The sequence below is a fragment of the Meles meles genome, chromosome 17 (assembly GCF_922984935.1).
Source record: "Meles meles chromosome 17, mMelMel3.1 paternal haplotype, whole genome shotgun sequence".
NCBI lineage: Eukaryota > Metazoa > Chordata > Mammalia > Carnivora > Mustelidae > Meles > Meles meles.
Genome location: NC_060082.1, coordinates 60388177 through 60407559, shown reverse-complemented (window position 1 = coordinate 60407559; position 19383 = coordinate 60388177). Strand labels below are relative to the sequence as shown.

The following is a 19383-nucleotide window of genomic DNA, read 5'->3' as shown; positions in this document are numbered from 1 at the left end:
GATGGTGTTAAGGGGAAAAAAGAACAGTAAGACTTTAATAAAAGATGACAGCATGGATCCTCTGCAGAAAAATCAATCCTCTAAAACCCAATCCCCCAAATTTATTATGTAAATATTTAACATATTTAAATGTTTCCTTTCCTTCACATCATCTCCAGCGTGTTGACGTGGCTGTTTTTGGTTAAGAGATGCACGGACATACACAACAAATGCTTAGTAAATGTATTCAAATACACACTAGAGTATAAGAGGGCGGCTAATTATGTAGCCCAAAACGTAGGTTAAAGAATATGAATATATAACTGAAGATGAACACAAGAAACCTCTCAGCACGTTTGGTCAAAGAAGAGAAACCCACGTATAATTTACAACGCTCAGAGCTAAACCAAGAGCTAAAAAGGGAGGCTCTCCAGAAATTCACCTCTTTGTCCAGCCAACCTCTCCGCCACGGATCTGCAGCTCCTCTGGCTAGGCAAGGAGATCGCGGGTTCTGCAGGTCCCTGTGAAACATCTTCACCTTTTCTCCACGTGCCAGCCATTAAGTAACGCAACTCCAAGGACCGGAGGCAGACACAATGGGAAGGTGGCATGTACTGCTCAGACTTGACACCAAGTCAGGAGATGACAAAGAGCTGCTCTCAGAGAGGCCCACACTGGGCACTTAAAAATTAGGCAGAACGTTGCCTCGTACTTGGCTGTTGATCCTCGGATGCTGTGCCCTTCACATACCTGACCCTACGGAGAACGGCCGCTTGGCAGACCAAGATTAGGCCCTTCTGAGTCCTCTCATCAAAATCCTTTAAAGATCGTCTTTTGGTTGAAACACAGAACAGTACATAAATCTCGTTATGAGGCCTCTGACCCTTTTCCACCGCTCGTGTTTCCTTAAGAGACGTTCACCTGTGCTGCAGATACTGGGTGACCCACTCCCACGAACTGTGCTGGAGGCGAGACAAAACGGCTCCGACAGTTCTCAGTGGAGCTAACACAAGCAGTAGCCCTTCCCCTCCTCCCATTGCTCATGTTTCAAAAAGTGAATAAAGAAGAAATGTACGCTGTAAATTATGAGAAAGGCATTCTTATTTCAGAATATCTGTTTACAGTGTCTGAGATGAAGAATAATCTGGACTTCTGTCATCCTTTTCCTGAAACCTGATACACATAGAGGATGTAGTACCAGGGAACTAGGGAGGTCATAGCACTCTGTTACCCTTTTTAACCAAGTTGTTAGGGCCATCACAGAAGAGTCGTACAGAGGTTCGAACTTTTTCTACATTCTTTGTCATTTACAACAGTTTTATACTATCTCATTTCAAATGAAATGAAATAGGGCTGCCTGGGAGGCCCAGCTGGTTGAGTGTCCGACTCTGGATTCCAGGTCAGGTCATGATCTCAGAGTCCTCTGAGATCGAGCCCCGAGTCAGGCTCCAGGCTCAGCAGGGAGTCTGCCTGGGATTCTCCCTCTCCCTCTGCTCCTGCTTACATGCTCCCCCTGCCCCCGCCCTTCTCTCTCTCTCTCCCTCAATAAATAAATTAATTAAATAATTAATGAAATCTTTAAAAAGAATTTTTTTAAATGAAATAATAATGAACAATAGAAATCAGATATAGGTCAAATAAGACAACGAATCACCCTATTTTCAAAATACCATTCATATCAATTTTTAATTTCTGAGACCCAGTTTCAGTGAGATTTCTTAGAGAATCTGCTTTAAAAACCCTACTTTTTATCATTACTCTGTAATATTAAAGTTCTACTGATTTTCCCAAGAGTACACCAATATATAAAGAAATTAACTGAAACAGAGTAAGCACAACAGCTTGACATAAATATTTTGAGAAACCAAGGATAATCATAAGAGAGAATGTCTGTATAATTTTGTTCTCTAATATAACTTGGTCATGTAATGAGTCTAATTGATTATAAAGGCTCATGAGATATCAATCAATAATAAGAAATAAGGTGCACACTGAAGTTAGTGTAAAATTAAAAGTCCTTACATGTTTGAATAAGATTTTAACTTTTCTGAATGTCAGATGAATCACCTACAAAATGGGATAATCAAGCTCACCTGATTTGAGGACTAAATGAGATAATATATATAACAGTACTGTTGAAAGCACAGCACCAAATAAACTTAAAACAAATGTTTACAAGTGATAATTAGTGAAGGTGATGAATTCGAAGATACTCCACTAACTGTGAAAGGAGGAAATCGCACTGTGCTTTTTCATCATGATTTATAACCAGCCTTACCAGAAAAAAAGATAAAATATAATCCTCCATGCTTCTGCATTTTTACATCTTTGAAAATGTTTTGTCTCTTTTCATTCAAAATATTTTAGTAAATAACTTCCATATTCATTTCCAAATTCTCTTATCGATTAGCAAGAGTATTTCTAGTTAGGGTATTATAAATTCCCTACTTCCAACCTGTAACTGCCTCAACAGCAGTCTAACAGTTACTAAGCGGAGTTTTAGGAATTTCAGCTAAAAGAGCTTGTTACTGGATGGGGTAGTGTGGAATTCAAAGGACAAGATTAATTGGGACCCGATTTTAAATTTATGAGCAGAATCACAATCTGCAAGTGCACATACACATCCAAAAGAAGCTTTCTTATCTCTGAGTAGGTGAGTAAAACTTGACTGTTTTTGTTGTTTCTGCAATGACTGAAGAACAAGGGGGCGTTAAGTTGACTTAAAAGAGGGATTCATTTCAACTGACAGAGAATAAGTCTTTAATGAAGACACAAAGAGTTCTCGGACATTTAACCAAGATCAAGTATAGACTATTATAATTAAAACAGAAATTTCAGATAAGGAGAGAGAAATTAACTTCATCAAGTTCACACGTTTAGCACTTGGAAAAAGGAGGATTTGAACTCAAGCAGTCTAATTCCAAAGAGTTCTTATTCATCATGCTAAGGCCAAATCACATGAGTAATTACATTAGACATTAGCATTTTCCTACATGGAGATTAAATTTACAATTCACTGTAACAAATATACCCTACCATGATAAATGGCATGTTCATTTAATTTGAACACTTAGATCTTTAATCTTAAAATGTCATTTTCATACAAGGAAGTTGTTTTTTAATTTTCTTTTTAAGATTTTATTTATTATTTGATAGAGAAAGACGGTGAGAGGAGGAACACAGGCAGGGGAGTTGGAGAGGGAGAAGCAGGCTCTCCGCCAAGCAGGGAGCCTAATGCAGGGCTCGATCCCAGGACCCCAGGATCATGACCTGAATGAAGGCAGACCCTTAATGACTGCGTCACCAGGCACCCCTAATTTTCTTTTGTTTTTTTAAAGATTTATTTATTTTAGGGGGGGGAGTGGCAAAGGGAGAGAGACTCTAAGATAGACTCCCCACTGAGCACAGAGCTCAATGTGGGGCTTGATCTCAGGACCCTGAGATCATGACCTGAGCCGAAATCGAGAGTCAGATGCTTAAGCTACTGAGCCACACAGGCACCTAGCTTTTTAATTTTCTATTTCTATAATTCCATCAATCTATAAACTGGCATTTATTAATCTGGAAGACTCAGGGAAGGAAAACTCCTTTCCCGCACTGGCTCAGAAGCAGCCGTTAAAACAAAAAGCTATTAGTGAGGCTGGGGCGTCAGGTAGGAAGCGCACCAGAACCATTTCTCCTTCTGCTTTGAGCATACAAAATACCAAATGGAAAATGACCGGATCATTAGGGAAAACATTATTTCCAGGTTCTAAAATGGTATGAAAAACAATAAGGTAAAAATGCAGATTATAAATCAGCACAATGGCACTTCACTCAACAAGTTCACCCGAAGCCCTACCAGGAGTCAGTGTTAAGTGCCAACCCATGAAAATGAGGTGACATCTAAATTACTTGGTCTTAAACAATGACAGGTATTTCAGATTTACCAGAATGAACACCACCCACACCTACATATTTGCATAACGTAAGAACATCGGCCAGAGCTTCTTGCAAAGGGTAATTTCAGTGTATTTCTTCCAGATACATATACCGTGCTGAGGAGGGAATACATTACTATTCTCTACCTTTCTTTTATGATGGGTTGTGGAAGCATCCATCTCTTCCTCCCCTATATTATCAATTTGTGAAGTTGGACTACAATTCATTCTCTCCTCTTCTTGTCTCTGAAGTCTGTCTGCTACAGCCTGAATGGCTTCTGTCCACTCTTCCCTATAAGAACAAGTACAGTTTGCCATTAATAAAGAATGGTAAATGATTCAAATATTTCCCTTTCGTAAAATATGACAGCAACACAAATAAAATCTATTCCAGGATAACACACACCCACACATGGTAAACATATCCTCCTCCCACACTTACTCAAAGGTGAAATTATTCCCAAAAGCACTTAACATTATAGACCTTACAATTGTAGGAGCATTTATTTAAGTATAGAAGAAAAAAGAAGGAAAGGATTATAAGAAACCCTAGAAAGGTTAAAACCCTTTAAAAGTACAGTTAAATTTTATTGCCTATCCACATCTTACCTATAAAGTAAGTTGACTTCCTAGAGCTTGCTGCCCCTTGAAAGACTTTTTTGTTTAGCCATTGTTAAGTTTATCATTGGTATAGTCAAGATCTACTGTGGTCCAACGGCAGTTCCAAGAAAAGGTTTTCAAAGTCAAAGCCTTTTACTGTTCTTTTTCTTTTCTTTTTTTTTTTTTAATTTCTTTTCAGTGTTCCAGAACCAAATCACAGATAAGTTAAAAAAAAAAAAAAAAGTCATAGTTTGTAGGTAAAACAGTAAATCTCAGGAGTACTGGGTGAAATTTGTATTATCAGATCAAGAATCATCCATTTCCATATAAATTTTTAAATCAGTGTGTGCTTCTTAAAGTCTGTTAGAATTTTGAGTGGAATTGTCAATTTGGGATAGATTACTATCTGAAATTAAATTTTCCACTCCATGAACATGGTATAGTCTCCATTTATTTAGGTCTTTAATTTCCCAATGCAATCTTTTGTGTCTTTCTATGAAAACATCTTGCACATTTTAAATTTATTCAGAAGTATTTTATTTTTAAAAGAGTATTTGTTTTTTATTGAAGCATAGTTGACTTACACTAATTTCAGGTGTACAACATAGTTACTCAACACTTACATGCACTATGAAATGTTCACCACATAAATGTAATTACGCTGTTATCATACAAATCTATAACAATATTATTGACTATATCTGCTATGCCATATTTTACACCCCTCTGATTACTGTAGGTCTTTGGAAAAATGTCAATCAAGCCCTCTGCCTTTTTTTAAATCAGATTATGGGGGAGGGGGAGTTGGCATTAAGTTATAGGAGTTCTTTGTATATGTTGGGTATTAACCCTTTATCAGATATGTCATTTGCAAATATCTTCTCTCATTCAGTACGCCTTTTAGTTTTGTTGATTGTTTCCTCTGTAAAAGCATTTTAGTTTGATGCAGTTTCAGTTGTTTTTGCTTTTGTTGCCCTTGACTCAGAATAGAGATCCAAAAAGTACTGCTGAAACCATTGTCCTAATTCTTTGAGGAGTTTTATCATTTCAGGTCTTATATTTAGATATTTATTTCAGTTCAAGTTTATTTTTGTGTATGATGTTAAAAAAAAAAAAGTGGCCCAGTTTCATTCTTTTGCACTAGTTGCACAGTTTTCCCAACACGATTGACTGAAGGAACTCTCTTCCCTATTGTATATTCTAGCATACTCTATTGTAGATAAAATGACAAAATAAGCATTGGTTTACTGGGCTACCTGTTCTGTTCCATTGATCTGTGTGTCTATTTTTGTGCCAGCACCAGACTGTTTTGATGACCATAGCTTTCTACTATACCTTGAAATCTGGAATTGTGATACTACCTGCTTTGTTTTTCCTTCTCAAGGTTGCTTTTGCTATTCAGGGTCTTCTGTGGTTCCATCAAATTTTAGTTTTATGAAAAAATTATTGATATTTTGATAGGGTTTGCACAAATCTGTATATTGCTTCGGGTCGTCTGGACATTTTAACATTAATTCTTCTAACCCATGAACACGTTATATGTTTCCAATTATTTGTATCCCCTTCGATTTCTTTCCTCAGTGTCTTACAGTTTTCAGAGTGCAGGTTTTCAAATCCTAGGTTAAATTTATTCTTTTTGAATCAATTTATTCTTTCTGAATCAAATGTAAATCTTAATTTCTCTTTCTGATATTTCCTTATAAGTGCCTAGAAAAACAATAGATTTCTGTATGTTACTTTTGTATCCTGCAAATTTACTGAATTCATTTATTAGTTCTACTAATTTTCTTGGTCAAGTTCTAGGGTTTTCTATATATAGTATCACTCACCTACAAAAAGTGACAGCTTTACTTCTTCCTTGCCAATTTCGATGCCTTTATTTTTCTTTTCTGACTGCTAGGGTTAATACTTCCAGTACTGAGTTGATTAAAAAGGGTAAGAGTGGACATACATCCTAGTCTTGCTCCTGGTCGTAGAGGAAAAGCTTGCAAATTTTCACCATTAAGTATGAAGCTAGCTATGCGTTTATGGACTTTACTGTGTGGAGGTACAATCCCTCTATACCCATTCTGTTGAGAATGAATGGATGATGTACTTTGTTAAATGCTTTTTCTGAATCTATGGAGATGGTCATATGATTTCTATCCTCATTTTGTTAATGTGCTGTATCACACTCACTGACTTATCTGTGGATATAAAACCATCCTTGCACCCATGGAATAAATCTTATTTGATCGTGGGGAATGATCCTTTTAATGTACTTTGAATCTGGTTTGTTAACGTTTTGTTCCAATTTTGCATCTGTGTTCATCAGAGATATTGGCCTATAATTTTCTTTCTATAGTGTATTTGTCTGGTTTTGGAATTACACTCATGCTGGTCTCACAGAATGAATTTAGAAGCAATCCTTACTCTTTAATTTTCTAGGAACAGTTCGAGAAGACTAGGTATTAAATCTATTATTAAATCTATTTTAGATTTAAATTAATCTATTATTAAATTTATTTCATTTAACTTGAGTTAATCAATTAAATCTTAAATTTAATACCTATTAAGTAATAGGTATTAAATGTTTCATAAAATTAACCTATGAAGCCATCTGGTCCTGGACTTTTTTACTTTCTGGGAGTTATTTGATTACTGACTCAATTCTATTACTACTTATTGGTCTGTTTACATTTTCTATTTCTTCCTCTTTCATCTTGGAAGATTCTAGGTTTCTACTAATTTATCCATCTCTTCTAGGTTGCCCAATTTATTGTCATATAATTTTTCATAAGAATCACTTTAAACCCTTTGTATTTCTGTGGTGTCAGCTGTAACTTTTGTTTCATTTCTAATTTGGAGTCTTGTTAAGAGTCTGGCTAAAGGTCTATCAATTTTGTTCTGCTTTTCAACAAACTAGCTCTTAGTTTCACTGACCTTTGCTACTATTTTTTTAAGTCTCCATTTTATTTATTTCCACTCTGGTGTGATAATTTCTTTCCCTCTACTAACACTGGGCTTGGTCCTTCTTTTTCTTGTTCCTTAGGACTAAGGTTAGATTGTTGGAGATTTTTGTTTTTTTCTTTTTTGGTAGGCCTGTATCATTGGAAATTTGCTTCTTATAACTGCCTTTGCTGGGTAGCAAAGATTTTGGAAGGCAGCTATGCTCACCACTATACCACCAACGCAGTAGCAAAGATTTTGAACTGTTGTATTTCCATTTTCATTTTTCTGCATCAATTTTTTTAATTTTCTCTGTGTATATATCTGTTAGATCTGTCTGGTCTAATGTGTCATTCAAGCCACTGTTTCCTTCTTTAATTTTTTTTCTGCATAATTTCTCCCCTGATGTAAATGGGGTGCTAAAATCCCCTCCCATTATGTTAATTTCTCCTTTTATGTCTGTTAATTTGCTTTATATATTTAGGTGCTCCTATGTTGGTGCATGGAAATTTATAACCATTATAGTCTTGACTTGATTCCTTCATCATTATGCAATGCCCATCTATGTCTCCTGTTACAGTCTTTCTTTGAAAGTTTATTTTGTCTTATAGGAGTACTGTTACCCCAGCTTCGTCGTCGTCGTCTTTTTTTTTTTTCTCTCACCTCCATTCATACAGTATATGTTTTAGCCCTTCACTTTCAGTCTGTCTGTGTCTTAAGGTCTGAAGTGAGTCTCTGATAGACAGCATCTAGCTGGGTTTTATTTTTTTTTCCCTCATTCAGTCACCCTTTATCTTTTGAGTGGAACTTAAAGCCCATTTACATTAGAAGTAATTACTGATAGGGATGCACTTATTGCCATTTGTTGGCACATAACAACTGGCATGTAACCGTTTACCGGTTGTTTTGTAGTTCTTCTTGGTTCCTTTCTTCTTCTCTTACTCTCCTCCCTTGTGATTTTATGATTTTCTTGAGTGCTAAGTTTGGATTCTTTTCTCTTTGGAGGTTTTGTATCTATTAAAGGTTTTCAGTGTATGGTTCATATAAGGTTCACATAAAACACTCTCTATATATAAGTCTATTTTTTTTTAAAGATTTTATTTATTTATTTGTCAGAAGGAGAGTGAGCGAGCACAGGCAGACAGAGGCAGAGGCAGAGGCAGAGGGAGAAGCAGGCTCCCTGCTGAGCAAGGAGCCCGATGTGGGACTCGATCCCAGGACACTGGGATCATGACCTGAGCGGTTTAACCAACTGAGCCACCCAGGCGTCCCTATATATAAGTCTATTAAAGCTAATGTTCAATTAACTTTAACACATTCTAAAAGCACCATATTTTTACTACTGCTCTCCACATTTTATGTATGTGACTTCACAGTTTACATTTTTATTTTGTATATAATTAATTATTCTAGATATAACTGATTTTACTACTTTCATCTCTTGATCTTCATACTAGTTTTATAAATGATATGTTTGCTTTTACCACTGAAATTTTTCATTAGTAATTTTCTTTGTTCTCATTATGGCCTGTCTTTTCTTCTTTTAAAAAAAAAAAAAAAGTCCCTTTAACATTTCTTATAAGGCCAGTTGAGTTGTGATGAGCTTAACTTTCATTTGTCTGGGAAACTCTTTTCTCTTTCCTTCTACTGTGAATGACATCCTTGCTGAATAGAGTATTCTTGGTTCTAGTTTTCTTCCTTTCGTTACCTAGATTATATCATGCCACTTGCTTCTGGCTTGCAAAGTTTCTGCTGAAAGATTAGCCTTACCACATTTCCCTTTTATATAACTTGCTACCTCTAAGATTATTTTTCATCTTTAATTTTTGATATTTTAATTATTGTATGTCTTGATGCGGATCTCTTTGGGTTTATCTTATTTAGGATTCTTTATGCTTCCTGGACCTGGCTGTCTGTTTCCTTCTCCAGGTTAGGAAGTTTTCAACTCTTTGTTCGTCAAAGAAGTTTTCTTCCCCCCTTTCTCTCTCTTCGCCTTTGAGAACCCTATAATGCAAATATTACTAAGTTTGATGTGGTCCCTTACATATCTTCATATTTTTAGATTCTTTTACTCTTTGCTGTTCAGCTTGAGTGTCTTCCAGTACTTTCAGGTTTTGTCTTTCGGATTGCTAATCTGTTCTTCTGCATACTTTAGTCTGCTGTTATTCCCTCTAAGCGATGCTTGCTGGGTGTGGGGGGGCAGGAGCAGCTTTGGAGGGACACTCACCAGTGCAGGTCCACAGGGTAGGTGTCTGCAGTGCTAGCAAGTGCAGAAGGAGAGTGTCAGAACTGGTGCCTTCCAGCACAGGGCCAACTACACTGAAGGAGGGCAAGAAAAATAGCACCTGCCAGTTCTTCCATTATCGAGAAAGTTCCTACAGATTCCTGATCCTCCAGCACAACCTGACAATCTTCACATAGAGCCCAGAAGCTTTCCAACTACTGCCTCTGTACTGGGTCTCAGAGTGAGTGATACTGTGCCCAGACCCTTTGAGAGTGCTGTTACCTATAGCTCTCCACCTTTCCTGGAGTTAAGACCCACTAATTTTCAAAGCCAGAGGCTATGGAGGCATGCCTTCCCAGTACAAATCCCCTGGGCTGAGGTGCCCAATAGAGGTCCTCACACAGGACCTCCTGTTTGTGGGTCAGCGTATCCGAGGTTTGGTTCCCAAGTTTGTTTCTGTACCTCCTACTCTTCTTGATGTGGTTTTCAAAATATATCTTGTAATGGGGAGGGCACGTTTTGCATGGAGCACTGGGTGTTGTGCAAAAAGAATGAATACTGTTACACTGAAAAAATAAATAAAATGGAAAAAAAAAACAAATTAACATTAAAAAAATATATATATCTTTAGTGTTTTTTTTTTTTTTTTTTAAAGATTTTATTTATTTATTTGACAGAGAGAAATCACAAGAGAGGCAGGCAGAGAGAGAGGAAGGGAAGCAGGCTCTCCGCTGAGCGGAGAGCCCGACGCGGGACTCGATCCCAGGATCCTGAGATCATGACCCGAGCCGAAGGCAGCGGCCTAACCCACTGAGCCATGGAAGAGCTGTTCAGGAGTCTTCAGGTTTTTCTCAAAGTGAGTTACTCCATATATAGTAATGGCAACAGTGTGACTGTGAGAGGAGGTGATCTCAAAATCTTCCTACTCTGCCAATCTCCCTTGAACAACATCAACTGACTGTTTTCTTAGAATGTTTCTTTCTTTGGCAGCATTCTTCACTTTCGCAGAGACCCCTTCCTGAGTTATCTATTCCTAACTATTGATGCTGCTGTGGAGGCTAAAATTTTCTAATTTTTTGGTAGTACTTACAAATAAAGTTGGTTTTGTATGTTTACCTTGTACCCTGAAGCCTTATTAAGTTGACAAATGTCTAAAAAAAAGAGCAGTTTTACATCCTTCTTTCCAATCTATTTGCCTTCTACTTATTTTTCTTGCCTTAAATGACCTATATCAGACAATTAGTAGAATGTTAAATAAAACTGGTGAGAGAAGACATTGCTACTCTGTTCCAGATCTTAGGGAGAAAGCACTGAAGGTTTTACCTTTGATTATCACATAAGCTATAGGTTTTTTTTATAGACAAAAGTTGAGTAAGTTCCCCTCTATCCTTTGTCAGCTGAGTGCTTTAGTGATGAAAGGGTACTGAATTCTGGCAAATGCTTTTCCTGCATCTGTTGTGATGACCATGTGGTTCTTCTACTTTATCCTCTGAATATAGTGAATTTAGTTTAATGATTTCAGATAATAATGCAACTGAACTCTTGGATATACTCCATTTGGTCATGATTTATTATTTTTTCCATATTTTTGGAATTTGTTAAAATTTTGTTGAGAAACTTTGCATTGATGTTTGCAAGTATATTAGACTACAGTTCTAACTTCTTATGATAGCTTTGCCTGGTTTTTGAAACAGGAGTGCCCTTTTAAATAAGTTGGAAAGTGTTCTCTTCTCCATTATTTTCTGAAATAGATTGTGTAGGACTGGTAATATTTCTTTAAATATTTGACAGAATTCATCAGTGAAGCCATCTGGACTTGGGAGTTTTCTTTGAGAAAAGGTTTTTAAATTATTAACTCAATTCTATTCATTGACATTTGCTGTTCAAGTCTTCTAATGTTTTCTTGGGTTGGTATATTTGTAATCTGTGTCTTCCCTCTTTTCTTCTTTTTCTTTAACAATCTTCTAAAATGCTTTCCATTCTTTTTTTTTTTTTCCCAAATAATTAGCTTTGGTTTATTGATGATCATTTTGTTTTCTATTTCACTGATTTTTGAGCTCTAATGTCTCCTCTGGATGTTTACTTGGGTTTACTTTACTTTCCTAGTTTCTTAAAAAGAAAGCTTAGGGGGTGCCTGGGTGGCTCAGTGGGTTAAAGCCTCTGCCTTCGGCTCAGGTCATGATCCCAGGGTCCTGGGATCGAGCCCCACATTGGGCTCTCTGCTCCGCAGGGAGCCTGCTTCCTCCTCTCTCTCTGCCTGCCTCTCTGCCTAGTTGTGATTTCTCTCTGTCGAATAAATAAAATTAAAAAAAAAAAAAAAGAAAGCTTAGATTACTGACTTAACTTTCTTCTTTTCGTGTATAGGCATTTATTGTTATAAAATTTCCCTCTAAGCACTAATTTTTATATGCTTTATTTTCATTCTCATTATTTCATTATTTTCATTATTTCATTTCATTTTCATTTATTTTCATTATCATTTAAAAATGATTTTCTAATGGCTCCTGTGAATTTTGTTTTGACCCAAAGATTTTTAAGAGGTATGCTGTTTAATTTCCAAATACCTAGGAGCTTTTCAGGTTCTTATTCTTACTGATTTCAAAGCAATTCTATTGAAGCAAAAACCATATTTTATATAATTTCAGACATGCTAAATATATTAAGAATTGTTTATGATCCAGAATTATGAGCTATCCTGGTGAATATACCATGTGTATTTGAAAACAATGTGTATTCTCTCACTTTTGGGGGGTAGTATTCTGTAAATATCAACTACATCAAGATGGATGACACTGTTATTCTACGACTTTGCTTATTTTTTTTCTCTAGCTGCTCTATCACTTGCTGGAAAAAATTAAAAAATCTACAAAGATGGTTGTGGAATTGTCAACTTTTCTCTGTTCAATTCTGTTATTGCATGTATACATATATATGATTGTTATAGCATCCATATTAATTTACCCTTTTATCATTATAAAGTGTCCTGGAACTCTCTAGAATATTACTTTCTTTTGAAATCTGATATAGCAAATCTCTTCTTATGATTATTGTTGGCATGATATATTTTTACTAATCCATTTATTTTCAACTTAGCTATGTCTTTATAATGCTTAAAGTGCATTTCTTATAAACAGCACATAAGTCAGCCTCGTATTTTTAATTCTAAAACTCTGTCTTTTAACTGCAGTGTTTAACCCATTAATACTTAATGCAACTATTTATATGGTTACACTTAAGTCTACCATTTTACTTTTTTCTACTTCCCTCCTCTTCTTTTTTTCCTCCCTGTTTTTGTTTCATTATTTTAAAAATTTTCAGAATTCTATTTCATTTTCCCTGTTGGTGTCTCTGCCTTTTTTTTGGGGGGGGACATATTTTTATATGTAGCATTAACTTCACACAGTCAACCTACATAATGTACTCTGGATTAATAAAGTTTTTATGATTCTATTTTCTCCTCACATCAGCATTGAGGTCATCATGTGCTTGCTTTCCTTTTAGCAATGAAATCATAACATTCATCCTCAATTTAACAAAATCTAATATTATATGTCCATACTTTTAAGTCTTCTAGGAAGCAGTGATGTCATAAGACATTAACTCGCATTTTTTCCTCAACCTTAGTTTATATATTATAATTTTTCATTATTTATATAATTAAAGCATAAAATATTATTATTCATAAGATCAATACTCCTTTGGTTTTATCAACTTATTTACCATTTTTTTTCTCATTCCTTCCTATATCTCTTCTCCCATCTGGGATTATTTTTAGTCTGTCTGAATAATGCTGTTAGTATTTCCTTTCCTGCAAGTCTGCTGGTGAGAAAATCTATCATTTCTTAACTGAAGTTATTGAAATATTTGACTGAAATATTTTCATCTTAGTTTCACCCTTGGAAAGTGGTTTTGCTCATTAGCACTTATTTTCTTTCAGCACTTTGAGAACATCATTCCATTATCTCCAATTATCATTCCACCCCATATATTCCATGTCAGTTATTTCTATTGATAACACCTTTTTGTCTAATTGATGCTCTTTTGAAGGCAACTTATCTCTATTGGCTTTGAGGATTTTCCCATTGTCTCTGTTTTCAAAAGTCTAATGACACTAAGTGGGTTTTCTTTGTATTTTTCCTGCATGAGATTTTCAGGACTTCCCAAACGCGTGGTTTTCTATCTCTAGTCATTTTAGAAAATTTTCAGCCATTATTACTTCAAATATTTTCTGACCCATTCTTTCTCTCCTCCATTTTGAAACTCCAATTATGTATATGTAAGACATTCTCACTGCATTCCTTTCATCTTACTTTGGCTTCTTATTTACTTTTATTTTCCATCCTTATCTCCATGTTTCATTCTGCATATTCTGTTATAACCTATGTTTGAGCTCCTAATTTTCCCCAATGTTAGGCCCAATTTACTGTTAAAACCATCCACCAGTACTCATTATTTTAAGTATCTTTTTTTTCCAATTTTAGAATTTTAGAATTCTCATTTTATTCTTTTTTATAATTTCTAGCTCTCTGATGAATTTCTTGTCTTAAATGTTATTTCCTTGAATATACTCACACAGAGTTCTTTTCATCTCTGTCCCATAGCTCCATTACCTGGAGAGCCTATTCAGTTGTCTGTTTTGTCTCTGTGGTTTCAGAATCTTTGAATCTTTGTATACTTGTTTATTTTTTAATCCTATCAAACAATGTACATTAAAATGTAAATAGATAGTTTGAGACTGTTTATATTTACTTTTAACAGGTCCCAAGGAGACTTAGCAAAAGTGGATCACATTAACCAAACTTAAGACCTCAAATAATTGAAAGCTAGACTTCAATCCTTAAAAGGTAAGTCTAAATCCAGTTTATCCTTTCTTCTAGTGCCAACCTAAAATGTATTGACATACCATGACCCCTCTTTGGTAGGCCCTGGATTCCAGGACATGATTCCTACATCTGAGAGTTACTCCAAATGTCAGTGTCTCAGATACTTCTAGAATTGGCAGGCAAACCCTAGTAAAAGAGTGAGCTCATTTCTCTGTGTTTCCCCCTTCCATACAGTTTTGTTCCCATCATTCTTCACAGCTAAATTGTCCCATGTATGCCTTTCTTTCTTTTTAAATTTTGTCCATCTTTTCAGAGAGTTCTTAGGTTGACTATTGACCTAAATTACCTCACTCACCAAAATTAAAATATATATGTATGCTCTGCAGAAAAGTATTGGGCCCAAATATTTCACTAATCAAAGAAAGCTTGCAATCTTCTAGTTCCCACGTAATGTTAGAAAATGTACTCAATTTGGAAAACAGAATGGAGACCCCCCCCCCATGAAGCAAATAAATTTATCTATTTAAAGTATACATACTACTTGTAAGAAAATGAATCAATTTTCATAAGCTGATCATTCATTTTAAAAATATGCATTTAATTAAAATGTCTAATATATGTATGCTAGTAAAGCTCAGTAACCCATAGTGTAGTACAAACTTACAGCCAGAAGGGAAACCCTGATACTGTAAACACGTACAATGAAGTGTTCTAGGTAAAATGATAACATGTTTGCACTGAGAAGAAAAACAACGTTAAGTCTGGAGTGGGGACCAAAGGAGCGAAATGATTTGTAAATGGGGATGTATACAGTGAGCTGGTATAGGAAGAAACAAGCAAGGGAAGGCATGTCTGATATAAGGGCCAAAAGGCCCGGAAGCTCCACAAGCGATGTGAAAATCACTGCAGAACTGGGACTTGGGAAACTACAAACAGCTCACTGTAGTGACAGAAGGGGGTACAGGCGTGCACATGAACGTGTGTGGCGAGTGTAGTGGGGCCATCGTTGTGACAATGAAAGTAATTAGCTCTAAGAAAGGAAAATGCTCTCGGTTGTAAAGTGGATGTTCCACTATAACAAAATAAACTGTACATGAAACATCATATTTCATATTTGACGGTAATTTGAAGTGCATTCAGTAAAATCAGAGAAAAAACAAATGTGTATGCTATCACCAAAATTATTATGTATTATTTTAAAACAAAAAAATAATAGGCCATCCTACCTGAAAGGAAGAGACAAAATTACTATTATCTGTAGATACTATGCCTGCAAAAGCTAAGAACATTTTTTGGGGGAAAAAAAAGTAGCAACTGAAGTTTTGCTTTACTCTCTGTTTGCTTTTACCTGAAATTTTTTCCTTTCTTAATTTTCTTACTTCTAGTTAAGGCCTTTTCCTTCTCTTAGAAGCTAAAAGCTTTATTAGCCTTCTCTAACAAAAACCATGTGGTCTTAGTGCTAGAATGACAGAGAAATCAAAGAGGAAAAAAACCTAAAAGTACAAATATTTATGCATATGTGCCAACCATAATCATCAGTGAAGACAGAATGGATTATTCAATGAAAAGAAATGAAGAACTGAGCTGGTACAATAGTCTCATCCCTTGGAAAATGCAGATTCTAAATGTCTATCATGCAATAAAACAAATAGAAGGGTTTTTTTTAGATTAAGACTAGAGATACATATTTCATTTACAACAAGAACGGATTTTAGACTGGCAGACAGAACATAGAAAATACACAGCTTTTCTAGTTCTCACTACATTTTTTCTAAGTCTTCATTAACATTAAAGTCATATAAAATCTCCAAGCACCAGATTCTAGATGAATGTAGAAAAACACACCCCATGGTAAATATAAAGATGCTGTTTTTTCATTTTTTACTAAAACTGCTTTCTTCTAGTCATAAATGCAAATAAAAACTGATTGTTCAGAAAAGTAGCGTGATATATAAATGCAGGAACTATTCTGAAGTCTTAAGACGTGGCGTAAATCCAGCTTTGCAAACGTAAATGGCAACATTAATCATGCTTCAATGAGATGTTGTAAATCCACTAAGAATAATATTTCCATTCATTCAGCCAGTCAACAAATACTATGCTGGATCCTGGACTAGGCTGTAAAGATAGAATATTGAGCAAGGAAAATACAATCCCTGCTAGTCAAGAACCTCATGGTCTAGCGAGAAAGGCAAACGAAGATTACGGGGCTGACAGACTGGATATAAAAGGTACAGGGAGGTGCCCAGTCTCTAGTGGGGGGACCTCCCTCGTCTACAAGAGTCAGAGAAGGTTTTGTAGGAAATGTGGTGTTTGAAGCTCAGATCTGAGAGATGAATGGGAACTGGCCCAGTCATGGTTACGAGTGGAAGGATAAGCACACTGAGGACTTAGCAGATAGAAATGCCCCGGGAAGACAGGAGTGGACTGGGAGAAAAGACATACGGAATTGTATGTACGCTCAAGACCTATATACGTCTGCACAGAGTAAGACCGGGAGTGTACAAAAGAAAACTGGATCTGTCCTTAACTCTGGTTATAAAATTGTGTTTACTGATCAAAAGCATTATTAAAATAATACTTTACTATTTACTAGGCCTTATGGGAGGTTATTTCTGGCTTTTTAAAAAAAAATCTTAGACAAGTCTCCTAAGACCTGATGTACACACTTGAAACATAAAGCTAGTATTATTTGACTTCATGAAGTTGCTGATTTGGATCAACCATGATAACATCCGTGCAAGAAAATGGTTTTGTGGTTGGGCTTGCTGGACTTAACTCAGTTAGCACCAGATAAAAGGGTATGAAAACAGAACTAGGGGTTTGGGGGGCAGAGGTTGCAGGAATGCGCAGATCTGGAGCATGACAATATGGGCTCAGGGACGTGGGCGTCCCCTCTTTAGCAATGAGGCCGGTCGAGGCCAGTGAATCCTGGTCCTGGTCTTTCAGGGAGCTTAGTTCCAGTCTCAGGATCCTTCCCTGCCTAACACTCGGGCAGCCCCTGCATAACGGCAGCACTGCTTGAAACCTGTGCCAGGACTAGCCTCGAGATTCCAAATATGAACACAATCAATTCAACCATTTTTCAAGGTAGTTTAGTTATAAAAACGTCCCAGTTTATATTTCAGTTTTTAAACGTCCTGGTTTTTGTTGAGAAGAATATCGTACAGCAGTTCCTGAGGTGGTTGCGAGCCCCCGTTATCATACCAGAAACAATCATTAAGGGACTACAGGGTTTGATAAATGTGTTCGCACAGATTTACAAATGGGGACGTCAGATACACATGTATCTTTACACCGACTGTTGCTTTTTCATGAAATAGGAAAAACAGGTTTCTTACCTTTCCTCTGGAGTATCTACATGAAATGTTCTCTCTATAACAGTGGTCCACTGAAGACATCTGATAATAAATGTGTTTGGCTTTGGTCGTTCTGTTTTCATTAACTGGCATTCTAGAAATAACATAAAACGTCTCTTTGAATATACTTACATTCAAACCACGAAGTAAATAGTCGAGAAGGACAGAGTTCTGTTCCAGGCAAAACCACTGCCCCCTCACAGCTTGCCATGGGCCTCCCCTCTGGGTGTTCACAACCTGGCCTCAGTCTTCCTTTCCAATCCAACACCCGTTCCGGCCACATGCTCTATCAACCAACCAAACTGGGTGACTGAAGTTTCCCCAGATACATCTTGCTCTGTCCTGAATCTACACCTTTGCTCCAGCTGCTCTCACTCCATGGACTGGCGTCTGCTGAGTTCACCCCTACCCCCACGTAATCACCTACACTCAAAAGAATACCTATCCTTTAAGGCCCAGATCCAAACCTACTCTTTCCAGGAAGCCTTTCCTATGGGCCTGGTCCTAAACCAAACATTCCCCTCTCCATATTCTCATTATTGTATCCCTCATTTTTCATTATCTCGTATTATTACTTTTCACTTAAGAAGGTATCCTGATCCCTTGCCAAATTGTACACCCTTTGACGATATATGCCACCTAAACTCTCCGTCATCACAGCCTGTGGACCCAGTGAGTCAAAAGGGATAAATTATGTCAGGGAATATCTCAGAAGACTTCAAAAAAAAAGTAGCATCTCATAGTGGCTAAGAGTGTGGATTCCAACACCAATATTCCTGGACTCAATTACTCTTCCGACCATGTAACCTTGGACAAGCTAAATTAGTCTCTCCGGTCTTCAAGAATTAAAGGGGAAACAAGTACCTACATCATAAAACTGGTGTGGGAATTAGTAATAAATCAGTAAAATACTCAGCACAACGTATGACACATAACGAGCTTTCAGTGGATGTTAGCTATTATCATCGGGTGCATACCTGCGTGGGTTTTTAAGGATATGTGGTATTAGATGACAAGACAGAATAGGGTAGGGTTGTTTACTGACACTGCTTTTTGGAAGAAACAATTTCCCTCCAGCTGACAAAGTCAACTGTGTTTTTACTCAGAGTCTGCCTGTTCTTTCCTATCTCTGTCATTAGCAACCATCAACTACCATCTCGAAGTCTCTACAAGATTCTGTCGTTGCCCACATTGGACTTGTTCATGGACTCCTTACACCAGAAAAGATCATTCACCCAAGGATCTCTGCTTTGCTTTCTTCTCTTTTCTAACAAGGTTTCAGGGTTTCAGCCATCATCATCTCTTGGTTGGCCAATAGAAAAATCCAAACCTCTTCCCATTTTGGATCTGCATTTTGTGATACCCATGATTAACTCTACAGGGGCAGTATCTACCTGGCTGGATTACTGGGTCCTACAGCCTACTCTCTTTCCTCCTGATTCTGTCCCTCCTCCCGGCTTTCCTCACTTTTCTACCAGCCAGACTGGAAACCTGGGCTGCTCCTGTTTGATACTGGTAGTTATCTGCCTTCACCTGGCTTTTACGGAGGA

The 19383-nt window shown here is 36.7% G+C and overlaps 1 protein-coding gene across 6 annotated transcripts in view; it reads right to left on the bottom strand.

Moving 5' to 3' along the window:
- The window catches only part of AKT3 (AKT serine/threonine kinase 3), a 302525-nt gene that overhangs the window by 125732 nt on the left and 157410 nt on the right, over positions 1-19383 (bottom strand). For 4 of the 6 annotated variants that reach the window (XM_045982270.1, XM_045982267.1, XM_045982269.1 and 1 more), the window contains exons 4-5: positions 17816-17927; positions 4047-4191 (exon numbers count right to left, since the gene is read on the bottom strand). The exons of 1 other annotated variant lie outside the window; for it this stretch is intronic. In XM_045982270.1, coding sequence (XP_045838226.1) covers positions 4047-4191; positions 17816-17927 — 257 coding nt within the window. The remainder of the gene's footprint in view (positions 1-4046; positions 4192-17815; positions 17928-19383) is intronic. One more of the 6 variants, XM_045982271.1, reaches the window with a different exon arrangement.